This window comes from Orbicella faveolata, unplaced genomic scaffold (genome assembly GCF_042242905.1).
Source record: "Orbicella faveolata isolate gen_17 unplaced genomic scaffold, um_ofav_v1 contig_2, whole genome shotgun sequence".
In the NCBI taxonomy this organism is placed as follows: Eukaryota; Metazoa; Cnidaria; class Anthozoa; order Scleractinia; family Merulinidae; genus Orbicella; species Orbicella faveolata.
This window is the reverse complement of record NW_028301547.1, coordinates 8,848,521-8,866,462: the sequence shown is the minus strand read 5'-3', so window position 1 is coordinate 8,866,462 and position 17,942 is coordinate 8,848,521. Positions and strand designations below refer to the sequence as shown.

Here is a 17,942-nt window from a genome sequence, read left to right as displayed (position 1 = left end):
CATGCAGTCTGTCACTACACAGCCTACTCTCCCGCATTGCTTGTTTCTGGCTAACTGGCTGCCAGGCTGTCCTGCAAAGAAAATGACCAGTTTTACTCACAAAAATGCCTCTCTCTGTGACCCAACCCGCCCCCAAGGGTTAGACCCAGGGGGGCCCCGCTTGGTATCAGCTGGTAGCCAGGCACCAAAGAAAAAAGTCAGTTTCACAAAAAAAGTGAAATACGAGTTTCAACTCGAAGGAAACGAACTGGAACAATTTACTGACACGGATTCGAAAGACATACCAATATTTCGTCTGAAAATTTTATCAATTAAATACAACCTCAAATGGTCACTCGAGTCGGTGATAAAATATGTACTTAAGACTGGGACAAAGCTTTGATTTATCGGTCAAAGTGAGAAGTGGCAGTTGGTTTTACTTCAAGGAATGCTTGATGCACTGATTTTGCTATTTCGCATATTGAAATTGTTGTTAGTGTATAACACGCTGGACGATGTTTCACCAAGTCGATTTAATACCAACACCTTATTAGGACATTTGATGACTACCAATCACTAACCGTTGCAAAAATGTTTGGATTTTTTCATGTTATCCTACATATACGCATCAAATTTGTATCAAAGCCATTTTCATTGTTCTTAAAGGAAGTAGATCGATATCCAGCGATCATATGGTAAAACGTGAGCGACACAGATATGATAAGGAGTTAAAATATGCTTTGTTGGGGTATTGTTCTGTTCAGTTTGATTGCACCCGTTGGGTTTTCATGAAGCGAAGAAAATTGGTGACTGGAACGTTCCTCCACAGATTACCTCTTCATTGTTTCTGATAATCTTTCATGAAAGTACAAATATATGACTATACTCTTAAGGTAAACTGTTATACTTACGATCGAATAGCTGCAGGAAGCCAGCAAAACTATCAAATCAGTTTGAAGGTCTTTGAATCGGTGAAGACATCTACGACAAGAAAGAAAGTGACAGTGCTTGACCCGTGTTAGTCTAAACAACAATGAAGATTAGTTAGCTGAGAATACATAGTAAAGGAAATAAAAATGAAGAATGGAAGCGACGAAAATTAAAGGAAAAGAGAATGAAGAATAGAGGATTGAAAAGGACAAATAGAAAATGAGATCAGTTGTCAGTTGGTTGTAAGCCTTGTCAGTTCAGTCATAGCTCAGTAATATCAAAATTTCAAAGTAGTTATCGCTAGTTGAATTTTAAAGTAGTAATTAATCACTGGGCCTTTCTTGTCTCGGCAAATTAGCTATTATTCTTGGTTTAGGACCTAAGCAGGTCTAGTTTGTTTCTGGGGTGGAATGATAAGATAATTCACGTATTCATTAGTGGAAACGTACGAAGGAATTCCTTCAAAATGCATTTTCAAACAATCAATCAATCAATATATTTAACGTGGTCGGTACGCTTAGCTAAAAAGCTAGTTTACAGGTACGCTACGAAAAAGAAACAGAAAAAGCAAATTATAAGAGCCTTATGAAGGTATAGAAATTTAAATAAATTAAGATTAATCAATTAATTTGACGTAGTTGCACGATCGACAATCAAGAAAAAACAAACTATTAAATACAAATTAACCCGGACCGCTCGCTCCTGGGACGAGCACTAACCAGGAGGCCACCGCGCCTCCCACGAAGAGAGCCGAGTTTCGTTCTTAACACCCTAGTGAGTAAGACCATTATCTGGGATTTCCAACGAACCGACTACAAGCATCCCGGAGAAGGGGGCGACTCTGTGAATCTTTGGGTAGGGGTGTGCCGCTGGTACATTGAAACGCCTACCCTATCCTAGACAATGATCAGCTTGACTTTGCAACTCTATTCTAGATTAGGAACCAAAAACCCCTACCCTATCTTAGACTCTACCTATTTTCCATGCGGACTCTTTTTCACTGTCGAAGTCACTTCCGAGTTTCAATTTCTATTATAAAACCCCGGGTAAAGAACCCTTAGTCGAGAGAAAAATTTTTATACACTGGTCCCATCCTAGAACAAAAGTGTTTGATTTCTACACCCTATCCCAGACTAAGATGCCTGAGAACTATATCCTTCACAGCTGCACATAGCCAGCTTATATATGGGGACACCCCCCCCCGACCACCCACACTTCCTCATATAGGATTCTTCCAACCTCCCCCCCCCTCCGGGGACCGGGACATTCCTCTAATCCCGGCAGCAATAGACAGTGCCAAGCTTTGGCATTGTTTGCTAAAGTCTTTTTGTTCTTCTTTTTTTTTTTCTATACTCGTGGACAACAATGATGCAGAAGAAACTACTTTACAAATTAAGTTATATTTTTCTAACGTTTTATCATCGTCCAATTTTACAAAACAACATTTACAACTTTGCTTTTTCACATTTAACTTGACAAGCATCTATCAATAGCAAAGCGCAAAAGGCTTTGAATTGTAAGTCAGTTTTAAAGAATCTTAATTCATGTTAAGTTGTTCTTTATTATGCCGAAAAGCATGCACCTTAAAAAAATTACTCTTCGTTAAAAAATTCAAAAGACAATTAAAATTCGTAAGCAATTCTAAAACGAATTCTTGGCGTTAATCTGGTCTAAAACAAGTCAACAGCTTTCCTGAATACAAGTAAATCAGTCGTATACTGAAATTTGAAAATAATATTGCGATGCGCAACGGAATTTTGCTACAATAGGCCACGTTCGATATATCAATATTCTAACATGGCTTCGAGGCTTTCAGGACAAACTTCTACATTTGTTTGCGTTTTCTTTGTATCCAAGTCTCTTTGGGAATTGAGAGACAAAACAAACTTAAAAAATTTGCAATTTTGACCCGAAAGCCTCGGAGCCATGTTAGAGTATTGATATATCGGACGTGGCCTATTAAAAACTAAAACACGCTTATAAATAATAATTTCTACCAATTTTAGAATTAACACGCAATTCATAACTCAAAAGATACTGATGTGAAGATCAGAAGATGCTGATGACTTGCATGGTAAATAACGCTAATTGGAGAGCGTATAATTCCGATATCAAGAACCCCCCGCCCTTCCCTGGAAACAACCGCAGAAATCAACAAAACTAATCCTTCCCATAAAATGTGTTCTGATGATAAGTCTCTCATTGGATAGTTTTTTTCTATGTATTTTTTGTGTTTCCAGTATGCAATTACAAATAATTATATCGCTAGCTCAGCGAGCGTGCAAGAGGTACCGAATCCTGCGTTGTGATTGGCTACCCGAGCGGACAAGATGGCGGTATCTTGCCAGTTAGGGATTACCCGCTGTGTCCCGCACGAAAATAGTGCTGTTTTGGCCTATAATGAATTCTTTGTTGACCAAGCTTGTTCGGTCAAGACAGCTGGATATTGGCCTTGCCCTTTTTTTGCCTGTTTATATCCATCTCGGTCCATCAACACACAAGAAACGAACTTGGCCAACACCCAGCCATCTTGACCTGAAGCTTGGTCAATAACCCATATATATTTTCTTATCTGTATGGGCTCAAGAGGTTTACTAAGCGACAATTGCACTTGCTTGTTTCATATCCGGCTATTCTTAGATCATTTCAGCAATCTTCCTTTAAACTACACATGTTCCTTTGAAAATAATAACGCCCCTACGCTCCCCCACCACCACCCACTCCGAAAATACTTTGTAATGGACTTAAGCAAAATGCTTACTATAAAAATTTCAGTGTTTTGCGGACAACACTAATAAATAAAAGTTTCGTATGAATGAATACATACTGTTTTTAAACAAATATTTTTTCAGTTTCTGGCCATGATTTCTTTAGTTCAAGTTTCTTTCTCTTTTTCAGTTCTATTTTTCTGTTCTCATAAATATTTACTCAAACTTGATCAAAATCAAACTTCTTTCAATGTTATTATTCACAAATTTTCTCAATTGCCTCCTTTAACAGCATCGTGGGTATTCCCGCAGGAATCGTGGTGGATTTTGTTTTTGTGTTATACGCATTTTCATCTGTATTTGTCCAAATAATGTGGGAATGTCCGGAAAGCGAAGATATTTTCTCCATGTGCCAATTACCAGAACGAAAATTGAACATTTCAATTACTGCCCCGCCTGGTGCCATAAAAATGGGGAATGCATGGGCAGCCCCGTGCATTCCGAAGAAAATGTCTGCTGAGGCAACAAGTTCCAACTGACGTTTCAATGGCAGCAAGTCTAACTGAGCAGTGGTTATGTTCAGTTTTGATGAAAAGTTACTCTGCATTTCATTTACGACTTCTTCCTCATTCGCGATTTTTCTGTCTACAGTACCACGTGACTTTCTCGGGTGGCTGTGGTAATCCCTTCTGAAGCTGACCAGAACATTGAGTTTGTGCGATTGACTGCAGTTTCGCTTGCGCACTTCCGATGGAATGCCAAACCTCTTCAGCACAAACGACCTGAAAGGTTGAATGTATTTAAGGGATTTAACATTTTTGTCCAGTAATGGGCAATTATCGCGGGGATATCTCCAAGCCAAGTTTTCAAACATAACGTCATTTGAGTATTTAAAGATATCATCAGTGCCAAGCTTTATCAGTCTCTGGAACAACACGCTCCAGAAGGGGTCCAATGGAGTAGCAGGATGAGCATCTATTAGAACTATGTTAAGCTTCTCTGGTTCGATTCCCATGCGTTGTGTCGTGATGAAAATGTCCAACAGGTCGATGATTGTCCAGTAAACGCTGGCAAATTCGATCCTTTGAATTGCAAGGTATTGGCCAGTTTGAAATGACTGCTTCGATCTACGATGAGGCGAAAGGGATGGATGTGCAAATTGAAAAGCGATGATCCAATGGGATAACACGTAATAAGCTTCTGCTGTTTGTAATTTCTTCCTCGCTTCGTTCACATCACCGTCACAGTAGAGGGTGAAGAAGCCTTTCTCCAGCTTGAAGTATTCATCTTTTTCTGTTGGACGCTTCAAGTGCATTTCAAGGACCTTAGCGTGGCTAAGCCCTGCACGTATAGTGACGTTTCTGAGCAGCACTATCCCGCCGTCTATTTCGCGTATTCTTCGAGCGCACGAAGTCTTCCTATTCTCAAAACGTTTTGATTTGAAAGCGAGGTCACTGGCAGTTGTGTCCTTTGGCGGATTTTCTGTTGCGGCAAAATTCTTTCCTTGCACTACAGCGATCGTCTCACGGTGCCTAGGCTTTAGTGGGATCGAGTCCTTCTCTTGCCCTTTACTCTTAAATTTTGTCTTTGGTGCTCCCTTCGTCGTAACACACTTTATTTTAAGCAAATAAAGATTGGCGTAAAATATTATAAAACCAAGAAATATCATAGTTAAAATTCTAGTACTTTTGATGCGTTGTGGACAAATCATGTCGATATCTTTTTCGCTGGCAATGATTTCCAAGCTAGACAAAGAAGAGATAAGAAAACTATTAGGAAAGAATCAAAAATTCTCTCGCTGAAACATTAAGATAACGTTGCCTTTTTATTCTTTTGGAGAAGTCCTAGGCCTTGATTCCAGTCGCGTTTGCTTCTCCCCCGCCTCCTTTCCCTCCAGGATTGATGTGGAAAGTGTGATTTGTTTTTAGAAAGTTGCAAAAACTGTTCCACGGTGGATAACTAATCAAATGTAAGTTTGCACGTTGTGTAATAAATTAGCATGTACTTCAACCCAGGGTAGTGGAAGGCGCGGTGGCCTCATGGTTAGTGCGCTCGTCTCCGGATCGAGCGGTCCAGGTTCGGGCCCTGGCCGGGGACATTGTGTTGTGTTCTTGGGCAAGACACTTTACTCTCACAGTGCCTCTCTCCACCCAGGTGTATAAATGGGTACCGGCGAACTTAATGCTGGGGGGTAACCCTGCGATTGACTAGCATCCCATCCAGGGGGAGTAGAAATACTCCTAGTCGCTTCATGCTACAGATACCGGGATAAGCTCCGGCCTGATGGGCCACTTGGCTCGCATGCAGACTTTACCTTTACCTTCAACCCAGGGTAGCCCTTTGTGTGGGAAAATGTTAACCCGCCGAATTCTCGTCAAATGCCCAGAACAGTTTATCTTGCTTGGAATTGAGGGAGTCATAATTAGCTCTTATTAACCGGGCAGGAGGTCTGTATGGGAGAATCTTGACCGAGCTCGTGAGTACAGACCGAGCGCAGTGAGGTTTGTGCACACGACCGAGGTCAAGATTCTCTCATACAGACCGACTAAGCTCGGTTAACAAGATATTTATTATATGACAAACGAGAACAATTTAATTCGTTTAATGTAACTGTGGCTTATACTAGCTTACTGATTTTGCTTGCGAACGGCGATGAGCTGAACTTAAATCTGCCATGTTTGCTCGTTCTCTTTACTTTTTTCTCCTCATCAGGCTTTTGGCACTTCCACTAATATTTTTGGAAGAAAATTCTCAATATTCTTGTATTTTAGTTTGCACCTTTTTCACCGCAAAATGTAACGGGTCTAGATGGGAAAATCAAAATCGATTTAGCCAATCAGATTCGTGAATTAAGTAGTTCCTAGTCCTTGTGAGACAACCATATAATATATAATAAAAGATGATCTTTTATTAAGGTAAATTAAGGACGTATAATATGTTTGGAAGACGCTTGCTGTTTTGACCTTGACGCCACACGTATGACTGTGGTAAGCCTTCTAGAATTTTATAGGGTACAGGTAGTGACATCGCCTTACGTGACACCTAGTCACGAAAGGTACGTACATGCAGTGGCATAGCGTTGGGCGAAAAATACGCAAATCCTGCAAACAAATATCCCTACATCCCCGGAAAAAAAGAGCACTACTCTTAAAGGCGCTACTTAACTGTATTTTACTGTTGTTTTATTTTCTCTATGTTCTGTTTAACCGTCTCGTTTGATACTAACTACTCTTAAAAATCGCATTTCCATGTGTCCAATTTGTCTGCCTTATTTTCGTATCGCTGGGTAATTAACGATTAATTACTTGCTCGTTTGATTAACGATGATTATGCGATTAATCATAACAATTACAATTTCCTCAAAAGTGATTGGTGCATAAACTGCTGTATTTTGCTCTAATTAATCTGCAAAGCTGTAATCGGACAGTGTAATCGGACAGTTGGCTGTAATCGGACACCTGTAATCGGACAGTTACATGAGCCAATCATTTTAAGTCCTCTCCACTAAATCCACCAATCACAACATTGATTACAATTACTATGGTGACCAATTCAAGAGACTGACTTTGTAAAATTGTGGAGGTTTCGTCTCTGGTGACTGTTTTGAAAGAAACTTAACAGCCATTTTGCAAGCTGTTCTCCATATTTTTAATTATGATATTTAAAAATGACTATTAAACGCTCTTCTTCAAATGAATTTTTGCTTTTGTGGGAAATTGTAATTGTTATGATTAATTGGTAACAGGACATCGTGTCGTCCAATTCAGTCTGCAATCACACTCGTGATTAACAAATCGGACTCCCGCTTCGCGGTCGTCCGATTTTGTTAATCACTCGTGTGATTACAGACCAAATTGAACTCCACTCAGTCCTATTACCATTATTAATAGTGTCGGACGAATTATTTCCTCTCTTGTTTTCTGGAAGACCACATGGTAAGAAAAACAACAAACCTGGGGCTATTGAAGCCAAATCATGACGGTACAATTTCTTTCAATGATCACAGGAGGATCATAGGGCAGATGTTCTAAGCTGTCACGGGCTGAAAACTTGGCTTGCTGTGTAATCCCTTCTTCTCGATTACAGTGGTTTGAGCACGTATAGAATAATATTTTTGCCAGAGGAGGGGTGGGTGGGGGTACCAAAGGGTACGGTTTTCATCTATTTTGATTTGAAACAGGGTATCAGTAGATTTTGTTCAATTTGGTCTGAAATAGTTAACACTTTGCACTCTGGCCTGAGTGCGTGTTTTAAAAGATAATTATCATTAGAAATGTTTACGTAAATTGATACCATTCCTGGTCAGATAAGGTCAAGTACAAGAGGCTAATTTTAGAGTTCTTAAATAGGGTATCGATTTTTGGATCAGGCTTAAAACAGGGTATCGAAAAATTAAATCACGTATTTTGAACCGAAATGAATTATTAGCTTTAGTGTTTCAAATCAAGCTGACTCATCGCACAGCCCTACAAAGAAATTTCGGGGAGTACTCCGCGGATTTCTATTCTAGTTTGTTTGTTTGTCAAATTATTCCTTAGATTCATTCACTAATTCTACCTTGCATGGGTCACATTGTTTTGTCCATTAATTATCACTTTTTCGTTCAAAATATCCTAAGCTGACTTAAGCTGTTTACTTGTTCCCAATTCTCCACTCAAAATCAAGCGAGATTGAGATTTTTCTTTAGGGTTACTTGAAAGCAGAAATCCATGAAATGTACGTTCAACTCACCCTGGCGACTCTCACACGTCGCTTCCATGTCTTCCACCTTCAGTAAACGCTCCCTTCCATCTCGCACCATTGAAAAGCTTGTTCCTAATTCTGCACTCAAAATCAAGCTAGATTAAGATATTTCCTTAGGGTTACTTGAAAGCGGAAATCCCGAGAAGAAATGTCCGTTCAACTTACCCTGGCGACTTTCTCACGTCGTTTCCATGTCTTCCACTATCTCCCATCCCGAACCATTTTAAAAATTTAGAAAAGAAAGAACCGTTCCTATTCCTACCTAGGCATCATCGCCTGAAATATCGGAATATTTATTAACTCTTTAGTATTTTATGTGACCTTATGGAGAAAATGAAAGACAGTGAACGCCGAGTCACGTGACGCTTAAGTTCGTGATCACTGCGTGCCGCCCGGACGCGGACCTGTGACGCGAACGTGACGGATAATCAACATCGAATATTTACAGTATCAGTATGAACATCAAAACGACAACAGTTCTTACATCAGCCATGATCTCACCGTACAGTTTAAAGTCAAATCTGCGAAGGTCTATAGTCCGAAGCGTGAGGAGTTAAAGTCAACGAGGTATCGCCGGTTTAACGGCAGGACTTTATTAGGAACGTCAAAGTCAAATCAGTGACGTTCCATGGTCAGTTCAGGCGTGATAGTGTGCCTGCTTCGCAGAGACAGGTTCATTCCTTGAGCAGCAGTAGCTAAATTCCTTAAGGGAAAAGGCAAGATCGATCTTTAACAGCCCAGCCGACCTCGCGGTCTGACTGAATATCATTTGTAACGGTCAAAAGGCGATACGGCTTTGCAAGAAATTAAAAACTGGTACAAAAACACAAATTCTGATTCTTAACTGATCGCCACCTTGAGAAAAAAAGTGCAATATTCTTGACGGCCGTCGATGCACTGTTTTGTTTTGTTTTGTTCTGTTTTGTTTTTTTTTTAATAATTTTAAGATAGGCAACAATTTAAGAATGTGACGTTAACAGAAACGTATTATTAATAATATTAAAATTTAAATTGTTCTAACTAATTATACCATTGAAACGAACAGTGTGGCAAAGATCAGTGTATCTTGTATACTTCAATGCCTTTTATTTCCGTTTAAAACGTGTTAAGTCTCACACTCATCTACAAATGCATCAAATTGTAATTCATTTTGATAATTTAGTGACATCCAAACCTGAAGAAGGCTGGTCTGGCCAGCCGAAACATTGTTTTAAATATACGACGTTGTGTCATCTTTGACTTATCACCGTTTTACTTTTCAAGTTTGGCTGATTAGATCTCCTGTGAGATCCAGCGTTCACGCACTGAGGATCTTCGTTCACGGCTTTGCTATTTAGTTAGTTTGTTATCAAATTGAGAGACTTACTCTTTAGTTGAATGTACAAGACGTGCATACGACCCTACTACACTCTGCAATAATGTATAAGAACATTGTCAGCGTATTTAAATAATAATAATAATATTAATTGGTTTGGGCAAGAACAACCGTACGTACTGCATCATCTGGAGTACTACGTGACGACTCCACTAGTTTTAAAGATGGATAAAAGCGACCTTAGAATGAAATTTGCGTATTCTCAGGAACAAATATAGGAGAATATGATGCGATATTTTTTTTCATAAAAAAGTTCGTGAAAGTGGCGATAAGACGACTGTAAATTAGAATGTTGCTCTACATATATTGAAATAATCTGTGACAGCCAAGACGCTAAAAATGTTTGAATTAAGCATACTTACGTTACCTTGAGTCGTGAGACGTGAAGACTGTCTAAATGGTGACTGAATAAGGTAAAGTGAACGTCTTTGTTTATATTTGGGAATTTCCCGTTCTGTCGTCACCAGTGTATAATTGATAATTTTAAGTGACAGAGAACACGTCAAGCATTCGTCACGGGAAGATACAGAAGTTATCTATATTTATTTCATAGTCACTTAACAGACCCGTGACGGCCTCATGACGGTCGACAAAAACGATCTGTTTGTACTCGAACGTCATGGGTTTAAATTATCAACACCAAATTTGCCTTATGTTTTGCATGTGTCTGTCGAGTTTATGCATGTACTTGGAAAGTTTTGAAGAGAAAGATGGAAACCATGGCATCAGTTTTTCGAGATGTAGATCGGATCACTATGACTGATCGCGACTATTCTTCCCAACAGGGGTCGGTACATTTCGCTGACCCCTAGTCCAGGGACTACCGGACATATGTTTGTGGTTTCACAGGGACGTTACAACCTGCGTGACAGTCGGATTTCACTCCGCAGCATTTTTGACCGTGCATGGATGAACGGTGACCCTAGACTTTGGAACATGGTTTTAGCTGTTGATATTATGAATGCCTGCGCAATGGACAACTTTAAAACTCGTGATAAGACTTAATTGTTTTAATCTATATGTACATTTTATATTCACTATTCTTATTTATCTATTTATTTACTCAATTATTTGTCTGTTTGTTTGTCTGTTTGTTTGTTTGTTTATCTATTTAGTTATTATAAAGATCGGTTAGTGTTTTTATCCAACCTGTCAAACAATGTCATATTATTCTCCATGTTTAAATCTTTGATGTATTATAATTTTTATGTAATTTTTATGCGCGACTGAGCATCCTTTAAAAGTTTGCGGGTTAAACTTTAATCATTATATTGATTATTGCCCGACGGACCTTGTTTTAGGAGGGTAGTCTCTTTAAGTCGTCCACGGACTAGGTCCGTGATCAGGCTGGTCTCCCGGGGGGAGTCCATCCATTAGGGACTGCTTCATGTTTCTTTGAAACCTTTGAACTGATAAAAGAGAGGACAAACTTCATTTTCCATAAAGTTGGAAAGATTGCATGCGTACATTTAAGTGCTTTAGCGGGTTTTCGCAATTAGGATGTGTGCGAATAACGAAGCACTCATATCAGGCATTTAGTCAAAAAAACGAAACTATGGACTCGGTCGATGTGCGACCCTTGGAAGGCCTACACGACTCCTACGGTTCGTAGTATTTGTGCATTTGCCGTTCCTTTTGGACCTTTGGATTTTCGGTGTCTCAAGCTTCCTTTGCTACACACGTGTTTCTGAATGGCAATTGGATGTTGTGCACTGGGAGGTATTGTAACTGCCGTAATGATTCGATTTAGCACCCTCCTTCCAATAAGCGCCCCCTTTCGAATAAGCGCCCCCCTTCAAATGTGTTTTTATTAATAAGCGCCCCTATTCCAATAAGTGCCCCCATTCTAATATTATTCACTGCTTCAAGGAAAAACAGCCTTGCCATGTAGAGCTAGAACGGTTCAAGATTGCTCAACAAGCCAGTGAGCAATTCACGCGACAAGGATCCTTTCGACGCCATCACCGGGTCGGACGTCGAAGATGCCCCACCAGAAAGCTATTATTTACGTATCGATGTACCGTAAGTGACACTGTCAAAGCTTTTCGCGTCGAAATAGATTAAAATTCCCTCGCCTTAACTGAACATTCGCCGTATATTTTTTACTGTTTCAGTTTCTGTTATTGTTCTTTTTTTAATAAATACCGTATTAAAAGTTTGTTTTAAACATTCGGTTGTTTCTCAAAAAAAAAGAAATAAGCGCCCTGTCCCGAATAGACGTCCTGCCTTGGGGTAACAAAAGTATACTATGGTAAGCGTCCCGAGCGTTAAATCGAATCATTACGGTAATCATAAGTCTGCATGGTTTCCGCTGTTTACATCAATGGCGTCCCAAACTCATGCCTTGAGAAAGTGCGTAGTTATTCATGAGAGCGTCACGCGTTATGTAAGTCTGCCGTGACGCGGTGGTAGGCCAAGCTCAATATGTAAGCGTCATAATAGTGACGTACAGTGTAAGAGTTTTTAAAACCCTGGTTAAGTATGCGAAGCGTGGTTAATAGCTAGTTAGTCACGACCTTCGCTGTATAAGAGATTGCATAGAAAATACTACTGCTGTCGCTTTAAATTGTACAAAATTGTCAACAAAAGTTTCCTTTAAACTCGCCCGTGTTGACTTCTTTTCGTTGCTTGTGATTTTACAACCTTAATCCACCGCTAAGAAGCTTTTAGCGCCAAAAATGGATAAACTAACACAAAATCAATTGACTCTTAATACAAAAAAAAAATCAAATTTCACCATTTTCAAATCCCACAAAAAACGGTTAAAGAGACAGTTACATGTTCAGTTTAAGTGGCAATGATTTGCAGAGAGTGGAAGAGAGTAACTTCTTCGGAATTGAAATAGATCAACACTTAACATGGAAGAATCATATTGAATACGTCACTAAAAAGATTATAAGAACAACCGGACTTCTTCGTAGAATTTGTTTTTATGTCGATCAATCGCTTTTAATAATGTCATGCAACGGCTTAATACATCTGTACCTGCATTTCGGGAATATTGTTTGGGCTAATAACTATCCGACAAAGTTAGATGAATTGTTTAAACTACTGACAAAAGAAGATATTAAGAATTATAACTTTATCATCATACTCTGCACCATCTCTTTCGCTTTTTACTCGTTTAGGTCTTTTAAATATTTATTTTTCAAATAAATGATTTTGTTATTGGTTCCTTCAGTTTCATTCTTTTTACTCCCATTCTGTTTTATTGACTTTTGTATAGATGCACGAGTCCGTTAACATAATACTAGAGAGTCAAAGCATCTACATAAGATTTTTAGCCGAACCAATTACGGTAAATTCTCTACAAGAAACAAGATAATTGAAAACTGGGATAGAATACCGTTAAATATCAAACATTCATCACCTATAAAAATATTCAATAGGGGATTAAAACAGTTAATCCATTATAGACTAGTTATAGCTCAATAGAAATACAATTAAAATTTATTAATGTAATTACACATATGAGATCTACTGGTTATATTGTAATTTATCCCCGGTAAAATGCTGATTTCACTGATACCTTCTGTATGAATATATGGTTTTTATTTAGAATGTAAGCAACGTAAAGGAAGACTACGTTGCAAAAGCCTGTAGGAGTTTCTTTAGTCTTCCTCCCAAAGCAATTTTGTATGTAGCACTATTCAATGTATACTTTATAATTATGGAAAATAAACATTCAAAAGAATAAGGAATAAGGAAATGTGACGAGTAAAATTTCGCGTGATAATTTACCTGGCAGAGAAACTGCGTTTTCATGTGTTGTGGGCGAGGAGAGTATACTCCCTTCCATGGGCTATAAAGGTATGAGTAGCCCCAAAGGGTATATGGTTTTTGAGCTGTTTATGTCTCAAAAAGTATAGATTTTGACCATATTGGTCTCAAACAGGGTAAATTTTTCACCATGGGCTTGTTTACAAGTAGTCAAGTTATTTTCCCTATCAACACTAGCAACTTTGTAGCCCTTCTAAAATTGTGTTTACCCAGATTGAGCCTTTTCTGGCTAGCAGCGGTCATATATTAGAGCTATTACAACTATGATTTTAGAGGTCTGAAATGGAGTATTCTTCAGTTTTTGGCCCAGGTCCGAAATAGCGAATGAAGAATTGTAGAAGTACAGATTAAATTTTTGGTCTGAAATAGGTTAAGGTTCGAACCGTACAACCCCACCAAAACTTTAGGGAGTACAGCTTGGGGAATTTTCTGTCTGACCATTTTATTTGAGATCAATGCCAAATGATGTATACTGCCATGGAAAAGTCCCCGAGCTTCTTTGGAGAGTTGGTATAGTCGACAGATCAACACCCATCTTTACTCCTAACAAAATTCCGCTAGGTCTTCAGGCCTAGCTGGCATGGTGTTCTTCAGGTTATCACTGACTGTGTACTGACATCTTCTTATGTTATATAAGTAACAGAGCAAAGTACGTTTAAAGCAGTTACAACATTTATAGCAATTAAAGAAATTCCGGCATGTTTAATGTATTACTGTCAGAAAATTATAGCATGCTACAGGACAGCAACGCCTGACTAAACGTAGGCGGAGGTTGTCACAAGTATTTGAAAGTTGAACTTGCCTACAGACTTACGTTGAGTAGGTAAACGGACTTGAAATCACGTTTATTTGCCAGTGTGCAAGCTAGTTGCAATGTCAGGCGGTCGACCTGTAACGAATCAATGACGTGCGATCAACTTGTGTTGGCTGCTCATGGGTGGCCAAAGGGAGAAAATCCTATGTGGACTTGCCTGTAAATATTGATCTCGATCAAAGTGAAGGCAAGTCATTGCAGGCAAGTCTTTACGTCTACTTACGATTCCGTTTGCCCAAGACTTCAGGTCTTGAGAAAAAGATTAAGAAAAACACTATTTACGTGCAAACTAATTTCACTGCCAGAATCGATAAAGATTGTCAGAACAGGTTCATAGCCACCTTAAATTTTCCAAAAATTTGATTACACTCGCCAAAAACTTAAATCTTAGCTTAACATGCTGATTACAGCTCGATGAAAAACATACGGGCTGTCGGAATCGCACATTAGTCATAAACCAATAAATCTAAAATTAAGGGTGTTGTAAATGGGCTATTCTGTCGCAATAGGAACCTTTTGCGTCACGAAAATGGCCGGCCATTAATGTGGAATGGAATGTGTTGGAGTAACGAGAAGAACAAAAAGAAGACATCGCGTCTTCTATCTACATCCCACGCACTTAAAATCACCTCAAGAATAAAAAAAAGTAAACATATGAAAAAAAAAACTGTGTAAAAACTGTAAACTGCTGATCCTCGTCAAATTGAACCCAGAATTATCGAGTCAAGCATTAGAAGAAGCCAGAGCAACTTTAGCACTGTCTTTATTTTTGTTAGCTGCGAAGAAAAATGCTTTTATCGTGTCGTTTCGTTAGGACAGCCAGGTTTCTCTCTCGCTATTACTGCGGGCGGAACAAGGATGCAATCGTATCGAAAAGTTGCAAAACAAACAAACAAATATTCCCAAAGCCTCGGCTAAAAAAGGTATAACACTTTTCTCATTTTGGTCTGAAAAAGTTTACTCTTTGCACTCTAGCTCGAGTGCGTTTTTTAAAGGGTATCAGTAATTTGTAGCAAGAGGCTATGTTTATACAAATTATTTACAGATTAAAGTCGGGGAATTTGAAATAGAAAATGGAATTTTTACTCAAATTGATCCCATTCATGATTAGATGAAGTCAAGTATACGAGGCATGTGCTGATTTTACATTTCTTAAAGGTCCTTAAACAAGGTATCCATTTTTGGGTAAAAGTGTTACTTTATTCACCAGCCCGTTCCTGAATCACTGATTCTACCTTCAGTTCGCTGCAATATTTTTGTGCACTAATTATCACCTTTTGGAAACATTCTGAGCTGTTAGGCGTTTCAAATTTTACACTAGCCTCAAACTCAAGCGTGGTTAGGTTTTCTCTTCTAAAGGTTTACATCTCGAGTATCGATTTGTAAGCGAAAATTCCCTGTCTTCCATCTTAACGCAGTAATAAAACCACGCAGTAATAAAACCACTTTTGATGTATGCAAGCTCAGTATGGACATCGTGCAACAAAGAGGCACGCGAGAGAGTTCTCCGTATGCAGAAACGGGCCGCATGTATTATTCTTGAAGAACAACGCATTAGTCGAACAGTAACATTGTTTAACAACCTAAGCTGGATCCCCTTTTATAATGAAGCGTATATAAAGCGATATGAACTGGCCTATAAACGGATAAACGGTACTCTACCCGACTATTTAAACGCATCTCTAAGAAAAAACTCCGATGCTCACTCAAGAATCACGAGAAATGTTAATGTAAATTTATTGCGCCCCCTTCACAGAAACATCTCGGAGGGAGGACGCACCTTTGCCGTAAGAACTGTAAAGGACTGAAACAATTTGCCTCCATCACTAAAGACAAAGAAGTCTTTGAAATCCTTTAAGGCTGAATTATGGAAAATAGTGCTAAATTCTCAGACGACAAAGGGATCGTTTGATATAAATTAATGACAATAGATGGATGTTTGTATGCTCTTCGTTTAAAATCGATTTGTCCCGTTATCAAATTCCAGAAATATTTTTATTTCTATTGTAAATAATATATATAGCTAATGTAGTTTTTAACATTTGTATTTTTGCATTCTTTAGAGGGCCACAAGTTCATCAGTAATGTTAGTTACAGTGACGTGTCACCCTCATAACATAAAGTCTCTTACTCTTTCTCTTACTTATCTTCCATATCGCCCCATTGGAACACTTAGAATCACATATAATTTATTGTATTTACTAAAGTTTCAACACACAAAATTCTATTCTTTTCAAAATCTCAGCCTCGGATTTATTCTTAAAATGCTCTTAAAATTTCATAACTTTCAGCCTCGATATTCTTATAAAAAGAAATCTTACACTGTTGGGAAAAAAGAGTGTACTTACGTTATCTTGAGTCCTGAGGCGTGAAGACTGTTTACGCGGTGACTGAACAAGGTAAAGCTAATGGCTTTTGTTATATTTGGGAATTTCCCGTTCTGCCGTCGCCGTTAGATAACTGGTAATTTTAAGCTAAGTGGCAGGGAACTCGTCAAGCGTTCGTCACGGGAAGATATACAGCAGTTATCTAGATTTATTTCATAGTCACTTAACAGACCCGTGACAGCCCCATGACGGTCGACAAAAACAATGCGTTTGTACTCGAACGTCATGGGTTTTAACAACGCTAAATTACGGAGTTTTCATTTAATATTAGGTTATGGTTTACATGTGTCTATCGTGTTTATGGATGCACTTAGGAGTTTTGAAGAGAAAGATGGGTAATATTGCAGACGTTGCTGGAGGTGTAGATCGGATCATGGCATGACTCGGATCGCGGCTGTTTTACCAAATAGGGGTCGGTACATTTCGCTGACCCCTAGTCCATGGACTACCGATCATATTTTTGTGGTTTCATAGGGACGTTACAACCTGCGTGACATTCGGAGGTTTACCCCGCCATTGACCGTACATTCATCAACGCTGAACCTAAACTTTGGACCGCGCATGGTTTCAGCTTCGATGGACTACCGATCATATTTGTGTGGGTTACAACCTGCGTAGTGACAATCAGGGAATTTCCAGTTTTATTTTAAGGAACACCTTTTTTGAACATGCTTCCAGCTGATGCATGCTGATGCTATGAATGCCTGTGCAATAGACAACTTCAAAACTCGTGTCTGTTATGACTGACTGTTAATGCCTAACTTTTTGCATGATTTTATTTCTACTATTCTTACCTTTCATTTACGTATTTGTTTATTCGTTTATTTATTATCCAGATCAACGACGTATATATTTTACAGCAATGTCATTTTATCCTCTACATTTAAATCTTCATTTAATATTTAAATTTATAATTTTTATGTATTTTTTGTGCGTGACTGAGCATAAATGTCTGCGCGTCAACGTGTTGGCTATTGCCCAGATGGACCTGGTCCAAGGACGGTGGTCCATTTACGTAGTCCATGGACTAGGTCCATCGGGGTAGTCCCCCAGGAGTAGTCCATCGATCGGGGTCAGCGAAATGTACCGACGATACCACTCCATAGTGAAATTCTAATCTTGTATGGCTCGTGAGAAGGGAAGCAACAGTGGTATAACTTGTAGCCTGTCTCATTTAGGTTAGTTCCCATATCATGCTTTACATAGCATTGGCAAGCAGTTTGCAG

General features: G+C 38.9%; 1 protein-coding gene across 7 annotated transcripts; it reads right to left on the bottom strand.

Annotated features, from left to right (window-relative positions):
- Nucleotides 1-2,290: 2,290 nt before the first annotated feature.
- On the bottom strand, nucleotides 2,291-16,783 carry LOC110055093 (EGF domain-specific O-linked N-acetylglucosamine transferase-like). 7 transcript variants are annotated; one of them, XM_020761472.2, is made up of 3 exons: nucleotides 8,526-10,083; nucleotides 8,349-8,455; nucleotides 2,291-5,362 (listed from the first exon to the last, which is right to left on the bottom strand). In XM_020761472.2, the coding sequence occupies exon 3, from the start codon at nucleotides 5,326-5,328 to the stop codon at nucleotides 3,874-3,876; it is 1,455 nt and encodes a 484-aa protein (XP_020617131.1). In that variant the 5' UTR covers nucleotides 5,329-5,362; nucleotides 8,349-8,455; nucleotides 8,526-10,083; the 3' UTR covers nucleotides 2,291-3,873. The 7 variants fall into 7 exon arrangements, with proteins under 7 accessions (XP_020617131.1, XP_020617130.1, XP_089145552.1 ...); XM_020761471.2 differs by having other exon boundaries at nucleotides 8,349-8,438; XM_089289426.1 differs by lacking the exons at nucleotides 8,349-8,455; nucleotides 8,526-10,083 and adding an exon at nucleotides 16,678-16,783.
- Nucleotides 16,784-17,942: the final 1,159 nt, after the last annotated feature.

Bases quoted from the DNA above. Each gene is read 5' to 3' on its own strand.
- LOC110055093 (XM_089289426.1), bottom strand. From the start codon at position 5,328: ATGATTTGTCCACAACGCATCAAAAGTACTAGAATTTTAACTATGATA.